The 22,219-nt window shown below is 36.8% G+C and overlaps 1 protein-coding gene across 3 annotated transcripts in view; it reads right to left on the bottom strand.

Annotated features, from left to right (window-relative positions):
• The window catches only part of EPC1 (enhancer of polycomb homolog 1), a 90,261-nt gene extending 82,274 nt beyond the window's left edge, over positions 1–7,987 (bottom strand). Inside the window, exons 1-2 of one of the 3 annotated variants that reach the window (XM_013048633.2) lie at positions 7,690–7,987; positions 228–313 (exon numbers count right to left, since the gene is read on the bottom strand). In XM_013048633.2, the coding sequence (XP_012904087.1) occupies positions 228–313; positions 7,690–7,846 (243 nt within the window). In that variant the 5' untranslated portion in view covers positions 7,847–7,987. The remainder of the gene's footprint in view (positions 1–227; positions 314–7,689) is intronic. The other 2 variants (XM_013048634.2, XM_013048635.2) reach the window with 2 other exon arrangements.
• Positions 7,988–22,219: the final 14,232 nt, after the last annotated feature.

Below are 22,219 nucleotides of genomic sequence, written 5' to 3'. Positions count from 1 at the left end.
CAGCCAAGCACAAGCACTAGTGCTATCCAATAGAACTTTCTGCAATTATGGAAACTGCTATAGACTGAATGCTTATATTCCCCCTCAAATTCATACACTGAAATTCTAACCCCCAATGTGATGGTGTTTGGAGGTGGGACCTTTGGGAGGTGTTTAGGTCATGAGGGTAGAAACCTCATGAATGGAATTAGTGCTTCTGTAAAACAGACCCCAGAGAGCCCCCTCACCTCTTTGGCTGAGAGGACACAGCTGGACATTATGACTGTCACCAGACACTGAATCTGCCAGCACCTTGATCTTGGACTTCCAGCTTCTGTAACCACAAGAAATTTTTGTTGTTTATAACCCACCCACACTATGGTATTGTTACAGCAGCCTTAACAGACTAAGACAGAAATGTTCCATAAATCTGTTGTCCAAGATGGTAGCCACCAGATAGGTGTAGCTTCTAAATTTTTAATTTCAATTCCAACTTAAATTTACATAGCTACAGAAGGCTAATGACTATGTGTTGGGCAACACAGCTTGGCAGGCTTAGACCATTTAAAATGATTTGAGTTTATTATATACAGCAGCTGAATGACTCTTTTTGCTACTGGACCACACCAATCCACACTTAACTACTCTTGTCTCTTGGGGTACTTCATGCTAGTTTCTTGTCGAAGCCTTTAGTGCTATGAAAGGATAGCTCAAAGTTTATATAGGCTCTGGGAATGTTAGGACATTGGATTTGCTGATTGTCTTTTACTCATTTATGCTGGCAGTTCGTTTCTTGGACTTTAATGAAAAATGAGCAAAGACCTTCAGAACTAAAAATTTCTTAAGTGTCAAAGCAGTGGAGCAATTAAACTCTTGGAAAAAGTCTTCTTCACTCCTTGGCATATGATAGTGTTTTTCAACTGGAGGTTATGACCTTTGTCTTGGATGATAGAGAGTTTCCGTGGATTGGGGCAGTGGCCTGAGTTTCAAAGCTAAATATAGGCCATTGGCATGGCAGCTTCTTTCTCGGTCTCATCGAAACCATGTCCCATTAATGAATGTGGGGCATTCGTGGCTGGGGGATAAAGTAAAAAAAACCAGAAAAATGCCAATACAGAAGTCTTTCTTGGATGTGACTCGCGACTGAGCACAACTAAGTTCTATTTTTACCTGCTTTTAAAAATAATTTGTAAATTGTGGATTGCTATTTTTTGGGGGGGAAAAAAGGTTAAAAATAATACACACACATATATGATTCACTGGCAAATCTGAAATGTGATATTCGTGCTGAGGCATAAGAAGAATCGTCCTTCAGGTCATTGCTCAACTCTTCCCTTTTCAGTGAGGCTATCCTGACAACCCTATTCAGAATTTCAATATATGTGTATTCCTACATTTGCCAAATAGTGAATGACATTCTTTTAAGTTTGGCATATTTCAAAGTCAAAATACTTATCATGGCAGGTGCCATCTGATTCTCTAGATCAGGGTCTCAAAGGGACCAGCAACATCAGTGGCATCTGGGAGCTTGCCAGAAATGCAGCTTCTCAGGCCTCAATCCAGACCAACTGAGCCAGGAACCCTAGCTGTGGGGCCCAGAAATTTGTGTTTTAGGTGATTCTGGTGCACAGTGACATCTGAGATCCACTGATGTAGAGTACACTGAATCCACCCAAAATGTCCCAGAGGGGGAGACTTCCATTCAGCCCAAACTTGGTTAAGATAAAACATTTTGTACACAAAACTGAACTTGTAAGTTGTGAAACAGATCCCAATATTCTGTTTGGACCTAGTGTTATGAATCATGAATTTATCCAGTTCAACTAAGCCTCACTGAATCTCTAGTCTCTGATCTTTCTTTTCTCTATAAAATCAAACTTCTGAAAGAATTTCATGAGATGTTTCTGAAGAGGTAAGATGCAATACAAGTGTGCCTCCAGCAAATTCAACATACAAAAATTCAGATGTATACAACTGCTAAGTTAGGTGGCCAATTACTGTTTTTATGAAAATACTAGATTTATAAAATGATTCACTAGAGGATTCATTTAAACAGTGACATTGTATAGTGCATTTAAAATATATCTATTTACAGAACATAAATTTTACAAATGTCTAAAGTGATAGTATAGAAGTACAGGTAAGTACACTGATTCCAAATGTCCTCTGATTTCAAATGTCCCAGGTTCAAACTCCAGCTTTTTTATTTAGTGGGTAACCTGGGTCAAATCTTTCTAAGCCTCAGTTTCCTCATCTGTAAAATGGGTATAGTAACTGTCCAAAATTTGTGTGAGAATTTAAGTATATAATAAAAGTAGCATTTAGCTAGAAGCTGGAACATGGTAAGCTCTGATTAAATGTTTGTTTTTAGTGTAGTTTAGTTTTTAGTTAGCTGCCTTCGTGTCCAGTCTGGTCTCTATGAAAACAGATACTTCTGTTTTATCACTCAAGAATGTTCACACAAAGCAGTTAAAGTTCATACAAAACAAATAGGAGCTAACCATACTGAGTTATCACACTGGATACTGAGCTGGTATTCACCCTTCCAAGAACTCTTCTCTAGCCAAACTAATCACGGGAATTTTAATCTCCTTGTCCATGACTGGGTGAGGTACGAACATGTCCTATAAACATAGTCAATGAGCTGTAAGAAGCAGTGTGCTGTGGGCCACTGGAAAGAATTTCTTCCTTTATTATTATTATTTTTTTAAAGATTGTATTTATTTATTTGACAGAGAGAGAGATCACAAGCAGGCAGAGAGGCAGGCAGAGAGAGAGATAGGGAAGCAGGCTCCCCGCTGAGCTGAGCCCAACTGATCCCAGGCCATAACCTGAGCCGAAGGCAGAGGCTTAACCCCCTGCACCACCCAGGCACCCCAAGAATTTCTTCCCTTATAGAAGGATGTATTAAGAGAAACGATCTCCCCTTTGAAAATTGTAATATCAGGCTATGATGATTGGAGCTGCAGCAGCCATATTGTTACTATGAGGAAAGACAATTGCTGACATTGTGGCAATGTAAAAGAATGGAATCTGCTAAGGACATTGGTAACACTGTTGAGCTACTACTGAAGCAGATGTAGAACTGGCTTGCTTCCTGTTACTGATTTAGTTGAAATAATACATGTCCATATTTTTTTTAATGTCACTATCAGGAAGGTTCTGTGTTAGTACAAAAGCAAACTAAATGCCATAATACATCTATACCTAGTATGGATTAATTGGCTCTATGACAAAATAATTTGATGACTTTATTCTCAAATTCATCTTAATCCACATATAGAGAATCCTTAATGAAGAGATCATTAATCTACATACAATAGCGGGCTTACTTTCCTGCTCCATGTCTCATGTGCTTAACTAATTAAGTATTAGCTAAATGTGTGATTATGTTATTTTAGTAAATTAAATTATTTGTTTTTATTTAAAAATTTTGTTTTTTATCTATCATTAAAAATATTGCAGATTTTAAAATGAAAATAAATATTTTAATTTTGATATAATCCTTTACACTGCAATCATATTTCCCTGCTTCATTTCACAATTTATATTTACATTGACATTTTTTTCATGACAGAGTGAATAAAATGTACAAAATGAGGCTCTACCACATTCAAAGTTTTCATTAAATGGACCTTACAAGGACACACCCCAAATTCCCACTACCAGAGTGACCTCCATCTCTCTTCACAAGTAAGTAAGTTTATGTTTTATTTCTCATTTTGCAATAAAAATTGGTATTGGTTAACTATTTATGTAGCATCTATTTGGGCTATATCTAAAATCTGAGGGCTATTTCCCCCTCAGTGTGTGAATATCTGGTGCCCAACTAATGGCCCCTCAATAGAAGGACAGTTGTTAAATCATTTGACTATATTTAAATTAAAAAAAAAAGTTTTTTACTCTAGAAATCTCATGTGGTCTTTATTTCCAAATGGGAGGCCCCCATATCTAACACCTTAGATTAAAACTTGAACCTTCTTGGACAATAAACTCCATGAAAGCAGGGATGCTTGTCTTGTCTTAATATTATACCCCAGCATCTTAGCATGGTAGGAAATAATAGGTAGGAAAAAAATCTAAAATAAATAAATCTCCAAATAAAAATAAATGTTGAACAAATCCAGTAGAAAGTAAAACCCTTTTGTCTTTTTCACAAAGAAATAATTTCTTTGCTTTATTTTCTCTTTAGACTCTTCATTTAAGAATCTTTTTGGAATTATAAAAAAATTTATACTGCAAATACCCATTTTTGTCTATTACTTTCCCCTTCTCTTTCCTTGCACAACCTAAGGACAGCAGTGAATCTGTATAGTCTTGTGGAAAGTAATGATATGTCCAAGAAACAGCAGAGGTAAATATGGACAAGAAGTGGGTGGAACTGGAAACGTACAATTTCAGGTCTGTATTGAACTTGGTTTTCTGAGAAAAAAATTTTTAGCTATTTTTCCTTCTTCTAAAGAAGTTCATTCCTAGGTATATTAGATTGGCCCTGGCTAATATTTTTAGCATTTATATTAGGTCATCTTAATATTTCTTCCCTTTGTTATCTCATCTTTCCTAATAGGTTTGGCTAACCTAAAAATTTTCTCAATTTTTAGCAATACTAATGAGTACAAATTAATAAATTAGGAAATTGCATTGGTTCATTACATTGTCATAATAAAATTTCCATCTTATTTCTGTTATTGACCAAACTCCGTAATTTCAAATTTACTTTTCTGAGGTTTATTGTTTAGAATTTGATTTACAGATTCTCCATGTCTTTGGCACCATTTATTTATTTTTTCTGCAACCTGTTTTTGGCGATTTCACTACTCATTGACCCCTCCCTTCCACCAGAGGGATGGGCAGAGTAAGAAAATATGATATGACATTTTAATGTAGTCAATTTTGCTACTTGTTACTATCTCTGATAAAATGGTGTGCAAGAAAGAAATACATGTGTATTATTAACTGAAATGATATTTCAGGGTTTTTCTTTAAATAATTTTTTTATTGTTCATGATCTAGTAACTGTTACTATGGAAAACTGAGTTCTCTCTAGGCTACATTTAATAGATAAAGATTTTTTTATGATAAAAACATAGTTTATAATAATTCTAATCTAAATCACACCAAACTCATGAACTAATGCCCACAAAAATATTGTCAGTTAAAAAAAGAATTAATGTCCAAAGAATCCAGAGCTAAAATGAAGCACAAGGTGGATTTAAAAATGGAGAATAATATAAAATAATAAATTGTTTTTGCCTTATAGATTTAAACCTCCTTACCTACCTAGTGATATAAGAGGAACATATAAAAGAATATCTTGAATATAAATATATACGGATGATTTTAAAAAGTGAAGATTTAACTCTAATGGTTACTTCATAATCAATGATGTAATAGTCAATGATGTAGGAGAACAAAGAGCATTGCATAGCTACATATGGACTTCATAGAATCAGTTTGTTTTTAAAAGGGGAACTACAGTATATAAACATTTTTAGTTTTTACAGATAAAAATAAAATATATCACCAGCTGAATAACAGAATATTTTAGCAACAAACATATTGGGAAGTATATTTTATTCAGTAGATCAAGTTCGGAGAACTAAACTCTCCAGAATAACCAGAGGGTTCGATAGTATATTTACACCTGCTGTATTTCATTCTATAAATAATCTATAATGTCAAAACTAGTCTTGATGGGGCATTTAAATTGTATAAAGGGATAAAATGTTACAGTGGACATTTTAACATTTTTATAGCATGGTATAAACAAAACTATGGATGTGATACATAATTATTTTTGAAGTTCAAGGAAAGAGTCCTATAGAAATAAATTACATGGACACAAAAATGAGAAATACTATTCTTAGACATTTTCACATATTCCTTTACTTAAGAATTTTAAATGATTAGTGAAATAAGCATTTACCTATTTCAAAGTGAAAAAAACCAGTAACTCCAGAAATCTTCACTCTCTCAAGAAATTATTCAATCATACGTTAAGGTGGTCTAGGATAGTACTTCAGTTGTTTTTATTTTATTTAGCAAAATAATATGTTTAGGTATGGTTATTGATTCCTCCCACTTTCTTTTCGAACGAAGGATATACTTACTATCTTCACAAACAACTAAAATGTTCACAGAGACGGGTATAACATATGTCATATCATAATGTACATTTTGTTCTTGGGAAGCTTTGGGCCTAAACCCCATATTCTCTAGTCAGATAATTCTCAGTAAGAACAAAGATGAAAAACATTTTACCTGCATTCAGATAAACGAATACCAGTATTTTTAAAGTTAGAAACAGTTGTGTACATGTTCTCAAAAAATTACCTTATTCCAAAACATTTGCTTTTTTCAAAACAAGGATATACACAAATTCAATTGAAGTATCATTTCAAAATAAATAATAATGTAGGCATTATTACATGCCAACCTAGTAGAAAATTCCCTGGAGAAACTTAGAATAGTTATTTAAGAAATCCCTAGGTTCAAAACAAAATTCAACTTTTACAATGTTGAGTGAACTAAAACTCAAACATTTTGTTACATTGGAAAAACATTAACATGCATGGTATTATAATACAGAGAAAATGCAAAATGTTACGAAGGCAAGAGAAAGTAAACCAACAGCTAATTATTGAAAAATTCTGATCTAGAGATAATCAGATCAGATAAAACACAACTGCAAACTGCACGCTTGTCCCTGATGCTCCCTGGACGGGTTGTGACGACATGTCTGCTCTCACCCACGGTTCACAGTTCACAATAAACATTTAAATAATACAACTGAATAATTCCCCTGACCAAATTGAACTTTCTTTAAGGAAATAAAGGGATAAGATAATAGATCAAATCTTGCCCCACCTCTTTTTTTTTCCTCCTTTTTTCTTTTAGTGAAACTGACATAAATTGTTGAGGAGCACTACAGCGCCACCAACACAGATCAATGCAAAACAAAAAAGATCTCCCACCGTGTGCAAAAAGAAAAAAAAATTAGAAAAATGCCAAAAATTACAAAATGTCTCCCAAATGTACCTTTTTGGAGAAAAACAAGCTAGATCTGCAAAGATTATCTAACGAAGAGCTTCAAGGAATTAATATCATGGAATACAAGTTTAGATCTGATCAGCAAAGAAAAGATCCACTATTTAGTAACAGCCATAACTTAATATAAACCCGGTTATGTCAATCTCCACCTTCATTATACCAAGGGCAGCTTTTCTGTAGTTTGTATCCAAGTAATCCATCAAGAAAACCACAATAGGCCTATTAAAAAAAAAAAAAGAAGAAGAAAAAAGAAAAGAAAAAGAAAGAAACAAAACTACATCCATAGTTTGCCTGCTGATAATTTAGTCCTGGACAAATTAGGTAATACATAATTTTTATAAAGAGGATATGCACATATTTGGCATTACCAACATTGCTGGCACAAAACAAGTCCATCTTGAAATAGCTGAGTTCCCCTGTAGTTCACAGTAATTAAAGTATAATTTATATTACAAATATTTGGCTTTAATAATGAAAAAAAATGTTTTTTTTTCTTTTAGTAAAATTTTACCAGACAAGATTAGGTGGAATATGCAGAGACCAAAGCTAAAAGAAAAATACAAAGATTGGTTTTGTTAGAAGAAACACAATGAAAATCCTCTTCATCTGGAGGCTCATTCAAAGATTTAATGACATAAATGTTTAAAATTACAAACTTACCATTGGTGTAGGCAGAGAAGAAGCCAGTTCTTGAAAAATAATTGTAACAATATAGGCTGAATACTTGTGTCCCTGGAAACAACAGCCTCCAGGCAGCATATGGATCTTCAAACATCTTTAAAATATTTGGTAAATAAAAAGTAATACTTTCTTCCATGATCAGTGGCTGAATGGGGTGGCTTCCCCCAGGATCTGTGGGCGTTTGGAAAAAATCGGAGAAATATCCACGAAGATTAAAAGCAGAGGAGGCAGCGGCAGCCAGAAGACTCTGGGGTTAACAACTTTGCGATGGCAAGCAGACGTGCTCTGATTGGTTAGGAGGGCAGTGTCCCTACAGTCTGCACTATCCCCCGCTCCCCCCGCCTCCTGCAGCTCGGAAAAAAATGCAGTGTGTGTGCCATTTTACACTGGGCTTTTAAAAGCACAGCCACCCAAATGACAAAAGTCTAAGCTCGCTATTAAGTGACACTGCAAAACAATAGCTCCCACGACTGCCTGGGAGCTCGGGAAAATGCCCTTTGAACGGCTCCAGGAACACTCTTCCCTCCTGTGTGTGGGTTTTTGCGGAAGAGAAGGCTTTCCATAAGCAAATCGTTTATCACTTCCCGAACGTCGATATGTAATGGGGATACAAATATGGCCATTTGAAAACTATGGCCATCAAAACAGTTTTGATTTGACATCATTGGGTCCCTAAAGAAGGCAGTAATCCGTGAACAAAATTCAAGACTCCTGTAGCTCGGGGAGCTTGGATTCCTTGTAAAAACAGAATTCGTTAGCCGCAGTAACTACCATTGGTGCAAGGAACGAAAATAAAAGGGCTTTGGTGGTTAAATTTAAAACAATAGGCACACTTTTTTTTTTCCCTCCTTAAAAATTCTGTTTCAAAAAGCTTTACTGGCTGACAGAATTCTACCACTCTGCCTTACAAACAAAATGGCTGTGGTACTGAGTTTTTTTGGATCCTCCCACTGTGCCTCCTCCTGGCCTCCAGGAAGTGGTAAAAATCCAAAATAAATACAGTACTAAAAGTACATTGTCCAGGCTCAACTCGGGTGAAACCTTTGGTAAGGAGGGGGTGGAGGGGGTCTTAGAAATGTGCTGCTTTTATGAGTTGTTTTTTTTTTTAATTGTTTTGAAAAGAACATCAATCACTAGAGATTTACTTGACTGTAATTCGAACTTCCTGCTTTACATATTTATAAGGTCTTTCACCTATCTTGGCAGGCTTTCAAATTAAGTGGGCTGGGAAATTTGATGCTCCGTCTCTAGTTGTGAGCTGAGTCAGGTATTTGGCGGTTGAAACTGGGCTTTTAAATAAAAACGAAGCCTGAGACTTAAAAAAATGTGATGTGAAATGAATGCGACACGACGTTTGCAAACGTGAAGTCAAAAAGCCAGCAAATATCGAAATGTGTCAAATACTGCATATATGTATTCATTGAATGTGTTAAGGATAAAATTCTTTGCATTCTTTGCCAACTAAATTTCTAATGAGATAGAACAAGGTTTAAAGGAGTTGGATGAAGACAAGAGGTGAGAATTGCCTACCTTTTCCCATACACATACACTTGTTGGTCTGGCAGCCCTATCCCTGCCTGGCATTTAAGGAGCTATAGCTAGGGTGACTATATAATTTACCATCTTCACTAGGACACTTGAGAGTGAAAAGGGGACATATTATTAGTTATATGACAACTGGAATAAACAGGGACTGTCCATGGTAAACCATGGAAAAGACCGTATCTTCAAGCGAGACCTTTAACTTTTGCCACACAGGTCACCTACAGGTATGGGTTCTAGGCCAATTTAGATAGAACCTGAGCTAGACCCCTTCTCTGTCCTTGCTGTAATGTCAACTGAAGGAGATGACAGAAGACTTGGATTCAGATATATTTAGTGAACAACCATGGTAAAAAGAATATCTGAACACCCATTTTATTTTGTAATCTCATCAATAGTGACCCGATGAGAGTAAAATTCGGTAATATTTGATTATCATCTGGAAAACATCCTTAAGAAGTCATCTAACAGGGAGAGTAGACTAAAATTTTTTAGTAATTTTTAAGCAGTTTTCCTTTCAATAGAAAAAAATTGTTATAGGCCAGTTTCACTATGCCCTTTTGTCTTTCTACCACCCTAGCCCTGTTCTTTTCTCTCTCACCCCTTCCATCACCCCTATATACACATGCACATTAATATTTGCATACATACAATTATACATATATGATTATATATATACATCCATATATACACATGTAGATATGCCTGCAAATGTATACTTTATTATCTATAGATTAGAATCTTCTGTTCATATTCCACAATGTGCTTATTTCTAATTGTATGCTTTCTTATAGGAGAATTTTCTTCAGAGTTTTTGAGCCGATATTCATGATTTACAAGATTTGTTTTGGTAAAGGTAAAATGTAGAGTGAGATGTTTTGGAAAAATTATTACTGAAAGACATAGGATAAATTATTCTCATGTTGTTTATTGAAATAGTTCTTAAGAGTTTAGAATGTGCCAGGCATGATGCTTGGTGCTACATATATATTAATGAATAGGAGATAGTTTATCATCCCCTTCAAAGAGTTCACTGTCTAGTGGGGAGACAGAGAAATAAGCAAGCAAATTATAAGTACTTTTAAAAAAATAATCAGAGTGAAGTCTTAGTTGAAAATAGGCAGTGAAACATATAGATAAGGTGGTAAGGAAAGTTCTTTCTAAGCTGGTGACATTAAAGCTAGATTTGATGGATAAGAAGGAGCCAAACTTGAAAAATATGTGAGAAATAGCAGACCAGAAGTAGGGCACGACATGTGCTAATGTCCTGAGGCAGAATGGAGCTTGAAGTATTCCAGGAAGTAAAATGAGGCCAATGTGGGGGCAGTATAATGAGAGAAAAGGAAAATGACATCAGTTGAAGTCAGAAATGAGGTGATATCCTGCAGAAGTTTGTAAGCTACAGAAAAGAATTCCATATCTCAGCAAGTGAATTATATTCAGAGAGTAGAATGTTGGAAATTGAGATTTTGGAGGTTTTAGTGGCTAAAAGATCCAGAGAAACTTTGGTGAAGTGGAGAAAAAACAAAACAAAAAAATTAAACCCCATGCAAATTGTGAATTTACACAGCTGGATCACAGTGTTTTGGTATTATATTTTTTAAAAACTACATTTCAGGGATGGCTGGATGGCTCAATCGGTTAATTGCTTGCTTTGGCTCAGGTCTTGATCCCAGGGGTCTGGGATCAAGTCCTGACTTGGGCTCCTTGCTCAGCTTTTCTCTCTGCCTGCTGCTCCCACTGCTTGTGCTCTTTCTTTGACAAATAAATAAAATCTTTTTTAAAAAATCTACATTTTATCTCCATCATTATAGCCATTGATTGATTATGTCTCAGTTCATAAATGAATATGAACAAGAAACAAACATCTAAGACCATACATATTACTAATAAAATGAAAAGAAAGAATTCAGGCAACCACTTGCCTCATTTTCTGCTTCTTTTCAAGTGCTGATTTTGGCATTTTTTATTCAAAAAACCTTGTATTTCTTATCAGTTGAACAAAGCTCAATTAACACATTTTTTTTAAACAAAATGAGCCAAAGCATTATTAAAGCTAGAATTTAACTAATACACTTGGAATCAAAACAGTTATCCTTTTTGAATTTACTCTTTGTTAGCAAACCAAAATGCTGTGTATTCATGGGCAGAAATAATGTGTTCTATTTCTTAGATTTGAAGACTTAGAAAAATTTTGACAGCAGTGATGTGTAATTCCTCCAATGAGCTTTTGTAGCAATAGGAATCTCTAAACACATCAAATTGTGAACCAATTAGATAATGCAGTTCTTAAGACCTTTGCCTCTCAGAACTGTGAGGTGAAAGAAGCTATATTTTGGAATTTAGAGTTTTAAAATATAGTGGTCCCCCTTACCCAGTATTGCTTTCTGCAGTTTTTAGTCAGTCACATGGGACCTACCCTCTGACAGGTACAATAATCCTCCTTCTGACAAATCATCAGAAGGTCAGTAGTTGCCTGACGCTATGTCACAACGCCTCTATCACTCACCTCACTTCATCCATAATGTAGCATTTTATCATCTCACACCATCACAACAAGAAGGGTGAGGATGATACAGTGAGATGTTTTGAGAGAAAGAGACCACATAAATGTAGCTTGTATTATAGTATATTGTTATAATTGTCCTATTTTATTATTAGTTATTGTTAATCTCTTACTGTCCCTAGTTTACAAATTTAATTTTATCAAAGGTATGTATGTGTAGGAAAAGACATAGTATATATAGCATTTGGTACTGTCTGAGGTTTTAGGCATTCTTTAGGGGTCCTGGAACATATCCCCCATGGATAAGGGGGGGTGACTTCTGTAATTTTAAAGTAGTAATATGATGTAGTGCCCCATAACCAAATATAACAAAATATATGACCAATCATACTAAATGGGGTAAATAAAGACTATAAGTAGCCCCATGTCATTTCAGGTCAACTTTTGACACCAAATAGGAAGTACAATTGTGAAAAAGTTTTCGGTTTTCAAATTTTGGGAATTTGTAAGTGTAGATAAGAGAGTGTGCATCTGTAAACTCTAGTCGCATTCAGTTTGTTGAAAAGAAATCATTCTTAGTTTAAATCAAAGTTCATAATCCTCATGAACAGCGTTACAGATTGAAAATGACCAAACTTCTATCTGTGGGTCCCAAAGAATTAATGTACACCTGCCGTCAAATTCCTTTAGTTATTTGTGTGGTCTTAAACAAATTCTTTTAATTTTACCCTTTAATATTTTCCCTTATTAAGAATAAAGTTATGCTTTTCCTTCTTAAGAATAAAGTTATACTTTCCTTCTTAAGAATGAAGTTATACTTTCTCGGGAAACATATTTTTGAAGCAGTACCTCACTAGATTTCTTCCTTTCCAAATGGTTTAATATTATATCTGTAGCAGAGGTTATAGGAATGTTTATTTCGGAACACATTACCCATGGTAGGGTGATTTCAGATTGCATTTATCCATTACAAGCAAAGTGGCATTTTCAAGCAAGGTCATTCCGGGGAGCAATTGGTGACCATTGGTGTGGCCGGACTGCTGGCTAACCAATATCCATCCTCCCTTCCTTTCTTACTCAGAAATTCCCATTTATTTGGGGTTTACCACCCAAAACTATTTGCCATGCAGTTTTCCCCAGTGAGGTTTAGGCAGCCATGATTTGGTGGGGCTTCTGAGAAAGCACTGACAGGGCCCTGACTCAGCAGGGAGGGCCTTTTCCTCCTCAACTTCGCCCTTCATCCCGCTTCGAGTGTGGTCACCATACTGGGCAGAGTTGGAGCTACATGAAAACCAAGATCGCTCATGGCTAAGGGTAGCAGCACAGAAGGAAAAAAACTAGGTCCTCTGGAACCTTCACTCCATCTGGACTTCTTTGCACAAAAGGGAAAAAGAAAATCGTTAATTTGTCTGAGGCACTCTTTTATGGGGTCTCTTCTTCACAGCTAATGCGGTTTCTGGTGCAGTTAGTGTGAGTGATCTTCACAGTATTTTCTCTGTTATAACCAGCTACTTTTTAATTGCTGTGTATACTAGACTGAGAAGGGGAACAAAGGGACTTCGGAATACAAGAAATCTTCAGTCTTAATCTGGGCTGTGTTTGCCAGTATACGAGAATGCACATATGTATGTGTATAGATGTGTGTCATGTATCTACACATATAGATGTAAAAGTTACTGAGCTATACATTGATTAGTACACTGAATTTGTTTAATTGTATGTATGTTCTCTCTCTATTTCCTAAGGACACTCTATACCCAGTCTGGAGCCCAAGGCAAGGCCCAAACCCATGACTCTGAGGTCAAGACCCAAACCAAGATCAGAGTCAGATGCTTAGCCAACTGAGCCACACAGGCTCCCTGTATGCTATCTCTTAATTAAAGAAGTTATTTTAATTATTATAGAGTGATGGGATCTGATCATTTCTATGTAAACATATATAGTAAGAAGCTGGACAGATACAATTCTTTTAAAAATATTAACCTCGGTTCTAAGGGCTTAAGATGACTACTCATTTCTCTCATTAAAAAATAGCTCTCCTATGTTTATACGTTACCCTGTAATCATGTTGCTGAAAAGCATTCTAGAACTGCATTTTCCATCACTATTCACTTAGTATTCTTTTTCTTATATACTTGACAGCTACATGCATGCCTTCTTTAGCAGCAGCCATTTTCATTTTATGAACCTTAAATCTTGGATGATCTCAGCTGGTGCTTAAGCTTCTCATTCCTATACAGCTTATTGGAATTCTAGACTCTCTGGTGACTGACCTATTGTGGACCTGTGGACATGAAATGGTTAAACAGTAAGCTTAACTCTTAGCTTGGAGTTTTCTTATACTATGCTATAGGAGTATCATAGTAACAATACAACAAAGAGAAATTTTTCATCTAGTATTCAATAGGAAGTTATTCTTTTTTTTTAATTAACATATAATGTATTATTTGCTTCAGGGGGACAGGTCTGTGAATCATCAGTCTCACACAATTCAGAGCATTTACCATAGCACATACCCTCCCCAATGTCCACAACCCAGCCACCCTATCCTTACCATCCAGGAAAGTTATTCTTTTTGTTATTAAAAAAAACCCCAGGACTATAGAGAACATGCGTCCTTCCATGATCCCCACCACTCCAACTTCAGATTAGTGACGAGAAACATCATACACTGACAGAGACTATCCTGCTTAAAATTTAAGCATTGTATAGATTGAGATAAAAGAAGGACTAGACTAGCCAAAGCAGTTGAAGCCCACTTGGTAAAGACTGCTGCTTAAAGTATGGACTTTGAATAATTATAGAAAGATAAATGAAAATTTTCTGTAAGAAATCATTAAAACGTCCATATAAGAAAGATCACTTACTGTTATGGAACATGAATTACTACTGGAAAAAAGTCAGCAAAGTGATACAGGCCTGGGATGACAAAGGAAGAAGGGCTTAATAGGAACAAATTGTAAATAATTTCCCTAGCTCTGTCTAGCTAATGATTCTTATAACTCCTCAGTGTTGGGAGTATGGGGGTTGATTTTCATGACAGAATCTACGCAGGTGGTTTATTGTATTTTAATATTTAGGTCAGTTATTCATAATGCATTTTACTGTCTTTGTATTGTACTGCATGAAAAGAACCCTCTAGGCATTGTTATAAGTTAGATTTGGGGATTCAATGGCACTCAACCGACCATTGCTATAAAAATTCTGGTGCTCAGAGTAGAAGGTGCAGAGAAACAATATCCCTTAAAAATGTGCCATTACAAGGCTTATTCCTGTCTGTCTGGGTTCACACCTTAAGGTGCCACACAGTGAGAAGCGGGGGAACATTCTCTTGCTAGTAAGGGTAACTAATACATGAGAGGCAGTTCTTGCCAAGCTGGATTGCTAGAGTGATGACTCACTTTAACTTTTTGACCATTGAAAGAAGCATTATTTGATATATACATGATGTAAATATATGTACTTAAAACCAGCAGACTATTATCCCATGTCAAATCTAGCTTTTGGGTTTCCTTACTGATAAAAATAAGTAATAGTTTAAGTGACCTTTACTTTTATCTTCTGTATTATTCTCTTCTATTGTATCCATTTCCCCCACAGATTGTAAAAGTAATATAAACTCAATTCCAGCCATTTGGAAAATATGGAAATATGTAATAAAGAATATACTAACCAATTGTATGCAATTCTGCTTCTCTGGATCTCTTTCCAATGTCTTTCCTTGTACTTGGTTTTGTGTCGGCAAACTTTCAGAATACAAGGTGCCAAGTCAGAGATCCTTATTATATAACTGAACAAGTGTATATGTCATAGCAGTCACAAAAATAACACCGACAGAAGTGATTACATAATTAACACAACTGCACCTTACTTTAACAAATGGCAGAGATTTTGCATGAGGCATTAGAAAACTGTCCCCCTCTCCCATAGTTGTAAATTATTTGTAAAATCACAGATAGCACAGATACAAGCTACTTCACATGTAATAATCAGATTGCTTGCCTTCTAATCATCTACCAGGATCACTTGAGTTGAATGAATCGGGTGACATGGGAGTGAAGAATATGGAAGAGGGGTAACTTTGGAATATGAAATGCCTGGAAAACAGGGAAAGACAACCAAGGGGCAAAAAGAAGATAAGGGCTTCCTAGAAGATCGGAAGAGGAAGTGGAGCATAAAGTAATGTGAGATGGTGCCATAGGTCAGCTGTTTAAATCATTTATAGTAAAATCCAGAACAGTTTGGAGTTCAAAGAGTTTAAAGAGTGCAAATGGTACTATTAGTAATTGTACTGGTACAGCAGGCTGGATTATACAGGGAAAATCAGGTCATTTTAGATCAGCTTTTATAAATATGTCTACAGCTCTGGTGAGAGCCAACTGTTTGCCACCTTTATTATATATATGATAAGTTCTTGATATTGCCTTCCTTAATTTTTGACTCACCGTCATTTACCCTTATCAGTTTTAACTAGCAAAAGAAATGCCAGGTGGGTGTTATTTATCCTTACTGAGGGTTCTTTAAAGAGATTTCTTATGCAGGAGTTAGTGTAAAATGTGGGTGAGGCCAAGATCAGGTTTCTGTCATCATGAGATTGAGTTAGTCACTCTATTTTAGGGCCTAGACTTCATTCTCAGAACTGCTAGTAAAGATCTGTGCTATTGGTTCTTTATTTTATGGTAGTTTTAAGCTGGAAGCTGGCAAGCTGGACTCTTGTCTTTGCTTCTCTGTGGAGATTGTTGCAATATATTTGCTATCCTCACAGATGTTTTCATATTTTTAGTAGCAGGGATCTTAACCTGTTTGCATCTTCAAATCAGTATGCTGCGTCCATTGTACGTATTTGGAAACCAATACATCAAACCTGAGTTTGGAAATCATAATCTGAGGAGTACTTACACTAGACAACAAGGCTCCTTTCCTACCTGGAAGTAGTGCTTCTGGACCTGATCTCCTGGGGCTGAACTGAACCACAACCCTTCCAGCTTGGAACTCAAGCTGAGCCTGATGCTGGGACTTTGCTGTTGCCCAGAGAACCCCAAAAGAGCCCTTTGTCGGTCTGAGTTCCCTTAGGGTCAGTGTGGGGCACGTGGTATCATCAGAACAGATTTACTGTGACCAAGTCTCTCCCTAGTGTCTCTCTTTTCCCCTGGTCTACATCAAAATAAAATTCAGACTAGCCAGACTCTGCACCAGAAGATGCCCCCAAGGAGGCCTGGGTACATGATAGAAAGAGGTGGAAACTTGGAGGAGTATAGGCATTGCTTAGAGACTTTCTTCCCTTATCAGCAGGGGGTGTTGTTCCCATGCTGGCTCTCTGGTGATGGACTGAGGTAGTACGAAGAGATTATCTATCTGTTCACCTGGTTTTTAAAGACTACTCTTTGGCGGGATTTCTCTAGCGAGAGACTCTGGTGTCTGTGAGCTCTCTGTGAGAGTTTAACAAATTTTAATTTCCATTTAACAATAATTTAAAAGTAATAAGCATATTGTGGCTCCTCTGAATGACCTCCTTCCAGCCAAGAGCAACTCAGCAATTTCAGTCTGTTTTTACAATTGAATTAGCACCAAGCGATTCTAGTTTAATCAGGGAACAAATAAGGAAAGAACCAAAGCAAACTTAATATGTCAATGATGTGTTTATACCAAGTGAAGAGATAATATCACTACAAGCTGCATGAACAAATGACTTACGGTAATTTGGATGAAACAGAGTGATGCGGTAATGTTGTTTCACAGCACCTGGTTTTGACCTTACTGTCATAATATCAAATTCATGCTGCAAGATGTGATGAGGAAAACAGTATCTTCTGTCACATAAAATTAACGCTTTTAATTTAAAACTTACTCGTTTTATTGCTTGGTTTATATTCAATTTATAGATTGGTATTTTTTATAGTTACATGAGCCCTAAGTATAAGGGCTTTATAAGTATAAGGAGTAGAAGCCCTAAGTATAAGGGCTCCTAAATATAAGGAGTTTATACCTTGTTGTATCTGTGTACAAGGATGGTTAAAAGTAGGGACTCAGGGGCTCCCGGGTAGCTCAGTTGTTAGGTGTCTGCCTTCCGCTCGGGTCATGATCTCAGGGTCCTGGGATCCCTCAGGGTCCAGGGTCCCCACATCAGACTCCCTGCTCAGTGGGGAACCTGTTTCTCCCTCTCCCGCTCTCCCTGCCTGTGTTCCCTCTCTTGCTTTGTCCCTCTCTGTCAAATAAATAAAAATCTTTAAAAAAAAAAAAAAGTAGGGACTCAGGGGCTAAATTTCTAAGGTACCACTCTTAGCACTGCCACCTGCTAGCAGAATAATCTTGGGAAAGTCACTTAACCTCTCTGTGCCCCAACTTCTTCATCTGAATGGAGAAATAAAATAGTACCCACTAGTACTGTGAGGAGTAATGGAATACATGTAAATTGTTAGAATAGTACCTAGAGATGCTAGATATTCCTATAGTAAAAATAATTTAGCTCAGTAACTTAAGATCCCAAAGTGTGAGAAGCCTGCTCCATTAGACAAAGTACAAAAAACAGTAAGTGACATTTCTATAGCACGTTAAGTTATAAAGTACTTTTTCATATGTATTATTCCACCTGATATTCAGCATCTAACACCACTTTGCTGATGAGGAGGTTAAAGCTCTGAAAATATGATTGCTATGAGTATTTGATATTTTCCTCCGTCTTGGAGAATGAAGGGACATTTTATAATCACACGTTTTCCCATCTTCTTTTGGGTTGCTAGGAAGCCCAGAGCTAATTTTGTACGTTAGTACACATTAGTACTTGTGAAAGATTTAATGGTCTCAATGTCTTGTTATACTTTCTCTTCTCATCTTGGTTTTTCTATTCTAATTTATATTTTCCCTGATTCTGAAATTTTATGTATACCATTTTGTTATTTGGACTTTTAATAAACTGCCTCATATACATTTTGGAGGATTTTGAGCCATTCCAAACTGACCCATGGTAAGATTCAGATCTTGACCTGAGTACTTTTGGTTTCGTGGGGAAGTCACATTTATTGAGCATTAGTGTGACTGGGTGCTTTATATTCATTATCTTGCATAGTCCACACAATAATTAGCATGAAGTATGTTAATTATTGTTGTCTTTATTTTCAGATGAAGACTTTGAAGCTTATAAAAGTTGTAAGTCTTTCCCAAGGTTAATGTTGTTCTAATTTTTGGTTTAAATTGTTCTTCAACAAAAGCATGAGCTTCCTCTTCTAAATTCTGCTCTGTTGGTAAGGGTTTGGGCCAGATCTTTGTATCAATCTCCCTACCCCTTCCTCTTCCTGTCCCCCACTTATGGCTTTGGCAGGAACAAAATCACCGTTCCAGCACTGCCACTTAAGTAAGGTATTTATTGTTATTTTTAGCTGGAAGGAATACTTGCTATAACAGAAATACAATAAACACCAAGCAAGAGTCCCCAACTTACAATGTCCTTAGTAGACTTTGAGAGTTCCGCAGAGCATAGAGTTCTTTCTATTACTGTTGCGCACTTACCTGGGATCCCATCTGCTTTCTTGAAAGAGCCAAAACAAAAAACAAAACAAAACAAAAACCTGCGACCACTGCCCTAAATGTGAGGTGCGATGCAAATCTATGCTCCCTGATCCTGGCCAACTTTCCTGTTCATTTACTTGGGTCTGTTTTATATTTTATAAAAGGACTTGAAGATTGTCACTGAGATTGGCTTCTCTCAGCATATTTTCTGGCTGTTCCAAACTTGTGATAGGATTCCTTCTCTCATTGGCAGCCAGCAAGAAGGGTAGAGAAGTCAGCTTTTGGCTAGATTAAGGCATGGGATTGGCTCTTGCCATCGCGCCTGAGATCCACATCATAAGGAACCATAGGAAGTATCATTAACTACCTTCAGAGAACAGAGCAAATGATCCTTGACTCTCAATTGCCCTGCCATCATTATACACAAATCTTTTTTTTTTAAAAAAGATTTTATTTATTTATTTGTCATAGAGAGAAAAAGAGAGTACAAGCAGGGGGAGCAGCAGGCAGAGGGAGAAGCAGGCCTTCTGCTGAGCAAGGAGACCAGTGTGAGACTCGATCCCCGGACCCTGGGATCATGACCTGAACCAAAGGCAGCCACCTAACGGACCAAGCCACCCCAGCAACCCCATACATCAGTCTTTATAGTGTTTCCTAAATAGTGATGTTTCCCAAACCTCAGTCATTTGATTATCACCATTTTTGCCATATACTTGTATCACTTTTGCTACTATTTATTTAAATTTTCTTTAATATAATGATATATTTTATTTATTTATTTATTTATTTATTTATTTATTTATTTTCAGCACAACAGTATTCATTGTTTTTGCACCACACCCAGTGCTCCATGCAATCCGTCCCCTCCTTAATACCCACCACCTGGTTCCCCCGACCTCCCACCCCCGCCCCTTCAAAACCCTCAGGTTGTTTTCAGAGTCCATAGTCTCTCATGGTTCACCTCCCCTTCCAATTTCCCCCACCTCCCTTCTCGTCTCTAACTCCCCATGTCCTCCATGCTATTTGTTATGCTCCACAAATAAGTGAAACCATATGATAATTGACTCTCTCTGCTTGACTTATTTCGCTCAGCATAATCTCTTCCAGTCCTGTCCATGTTGCTACAAAAGTTGGGTATTCGTCCTTTCTGATGGAGGCATAATACTCCATAGTGTGTATGGACCACATTTTCCTTATCCATTTGTCCATTGAAGGGCATCTTGGTTCTTTCCACAGTTTGGCGACAATGGCCATTGCTGCTATAAACATTGGGGTACAGATGGCCCTTCTTTTCACTACATCTGTATCTTTGGGGTAAATACCCAGGAGTGCAATTGCAGGGTCATAGGGAAGCTCTATTTTTAATTTCTTGAGGAATCTCCACACTGTTCTCCAAAGAGGCTGCACCAACTTGCATTCCCACCAACAGTGTAAGAGGGTTCCCCTTTCTCCACATCCTCTCCAACACACGTTGCCTCCTGTGTTGCTAATTTTGGTCATTTTAACTGGAATAAGGTGATATCTCAATGTGGTTTTAATTTGAATCTCCCTGATAGCTAGTGATGATGAACATTTTTTCATGTGTCTGAGCCATTTGTATGTCTTCATTGGAGAAGTGTCTGTTCATATCTTCTACCCATTTTTTGATATGATTATCTGTTTTGTGTGTTGAGTTTGAGGAGTTCATTATAGATCCTGGATATCAACCTTTTGTCTGTACTGTCATTTGCAAATATCTTCTCCCATTCTGTAGTCTGCCTCTTTGTTTTTTTGACTGTTTACTTTGCTGTGCAGAAGCTTTTGATCTTGATCTTGATGAAGTCCCAGAAGTTCATTTTCACTTTTGTTTCCTTTGCCTTTGGAGACATATCTTGAAAGAAGTTGCTGTGGCTGATATCTAAGAGGTTACTGCCTATGTTCTCCTCTAGGATTCTGATGGATTCCTGTCTCACGTTGAGGTCTCTTTGCAGATGACAAGATATGGAAAACCCAAAAGACTCCACCCCCAAACTACTAGAACTCATACAGCAATTCAGTAACGTGGCAGGATACAAAGTCAATGTACAGAAATCAGTGGCTTTCTTATACACTAACAATGAAAATACAGAAAGGGAAATTAGAGAATTGATTCCATTTACTATAGCACAAAGAACCATAAGATACCTGGGAATAAACCTAACCAAAGAGGTATAGGATCTGTACTCGAGGAACTACAGAATACTCATGAAAGAAATTGAAGAAGACACAAAAAGATGGAAGACCAAAAGATGGAAGAATAAACATTGTTAAAATGTCTATACTGCCTAGAGCAATCTATACTTTTAATGCCATTCCGATCAAAATTCCACCGGTATTCTTCAAAGAGCTGGAGCAAATAATCCGAAAATTTGTATGGAATCAGAAGAGACCCCGAATTGCTAAGGAAATGTTGAAAAACAAAAACAAAACTGGCAGCATCACGTTACCTGATCTCAAGCTTTACTACAAAGCTGTGATCACCAAGACAGCATGGTACTGGCATAAAAACAGACACATAGACCAGTGGAACAGAGTAGAGAGCCCAGATATGGACCCTCAGCTCTATGGTCAAATAATCTTCGACAAAACAGGAAAAAATATCCAGTGGAAAAAAGACAGTGTCTTCAATAAATGGTGCTGGGAAAACTGGACAGCTATATGTAGAAGAATGAAACTCGACCATTCTCTTACACCAAACACAAAGATAAACTCAAAATAGATGATATATTTTAAAAAGATTTTATTTATTTGACAGAGAGAGACAGTGAGAGAGGAAACACAAGCAGGGGAAGTGGGAGAGGGAGAGGGAGAAGCAGGCTTCCCGCTGAGCAGGGAGCCTGATGAAGGGCTCCATCCCAGGACCCCAGGATCATGACCTGAGCTGAAGGCAGATACTTAATGACTAAGCCACCCAGGCACCCCTAATATAATGACATT

The sequence above is a fragment of the Mustela putorius genome, unplaced genomic scaffold (assembly GCF_011764305.1).
Source record: "Mustela putorius furo isolate JIRA1106 unplaced genomic scaffold, ASM1176430v1.1 tig00003913_pilon_pilon_pilon, whole genome shotgun sequence".
NCBI lineage: Eukaryota > Metazoa > Chordata > Mammalia > Carnivora > Mustelidae > Mustela > Mustela putorius.
This window is presented reverse-complemented; position numbering and strand designations above follow the sequence as displayed.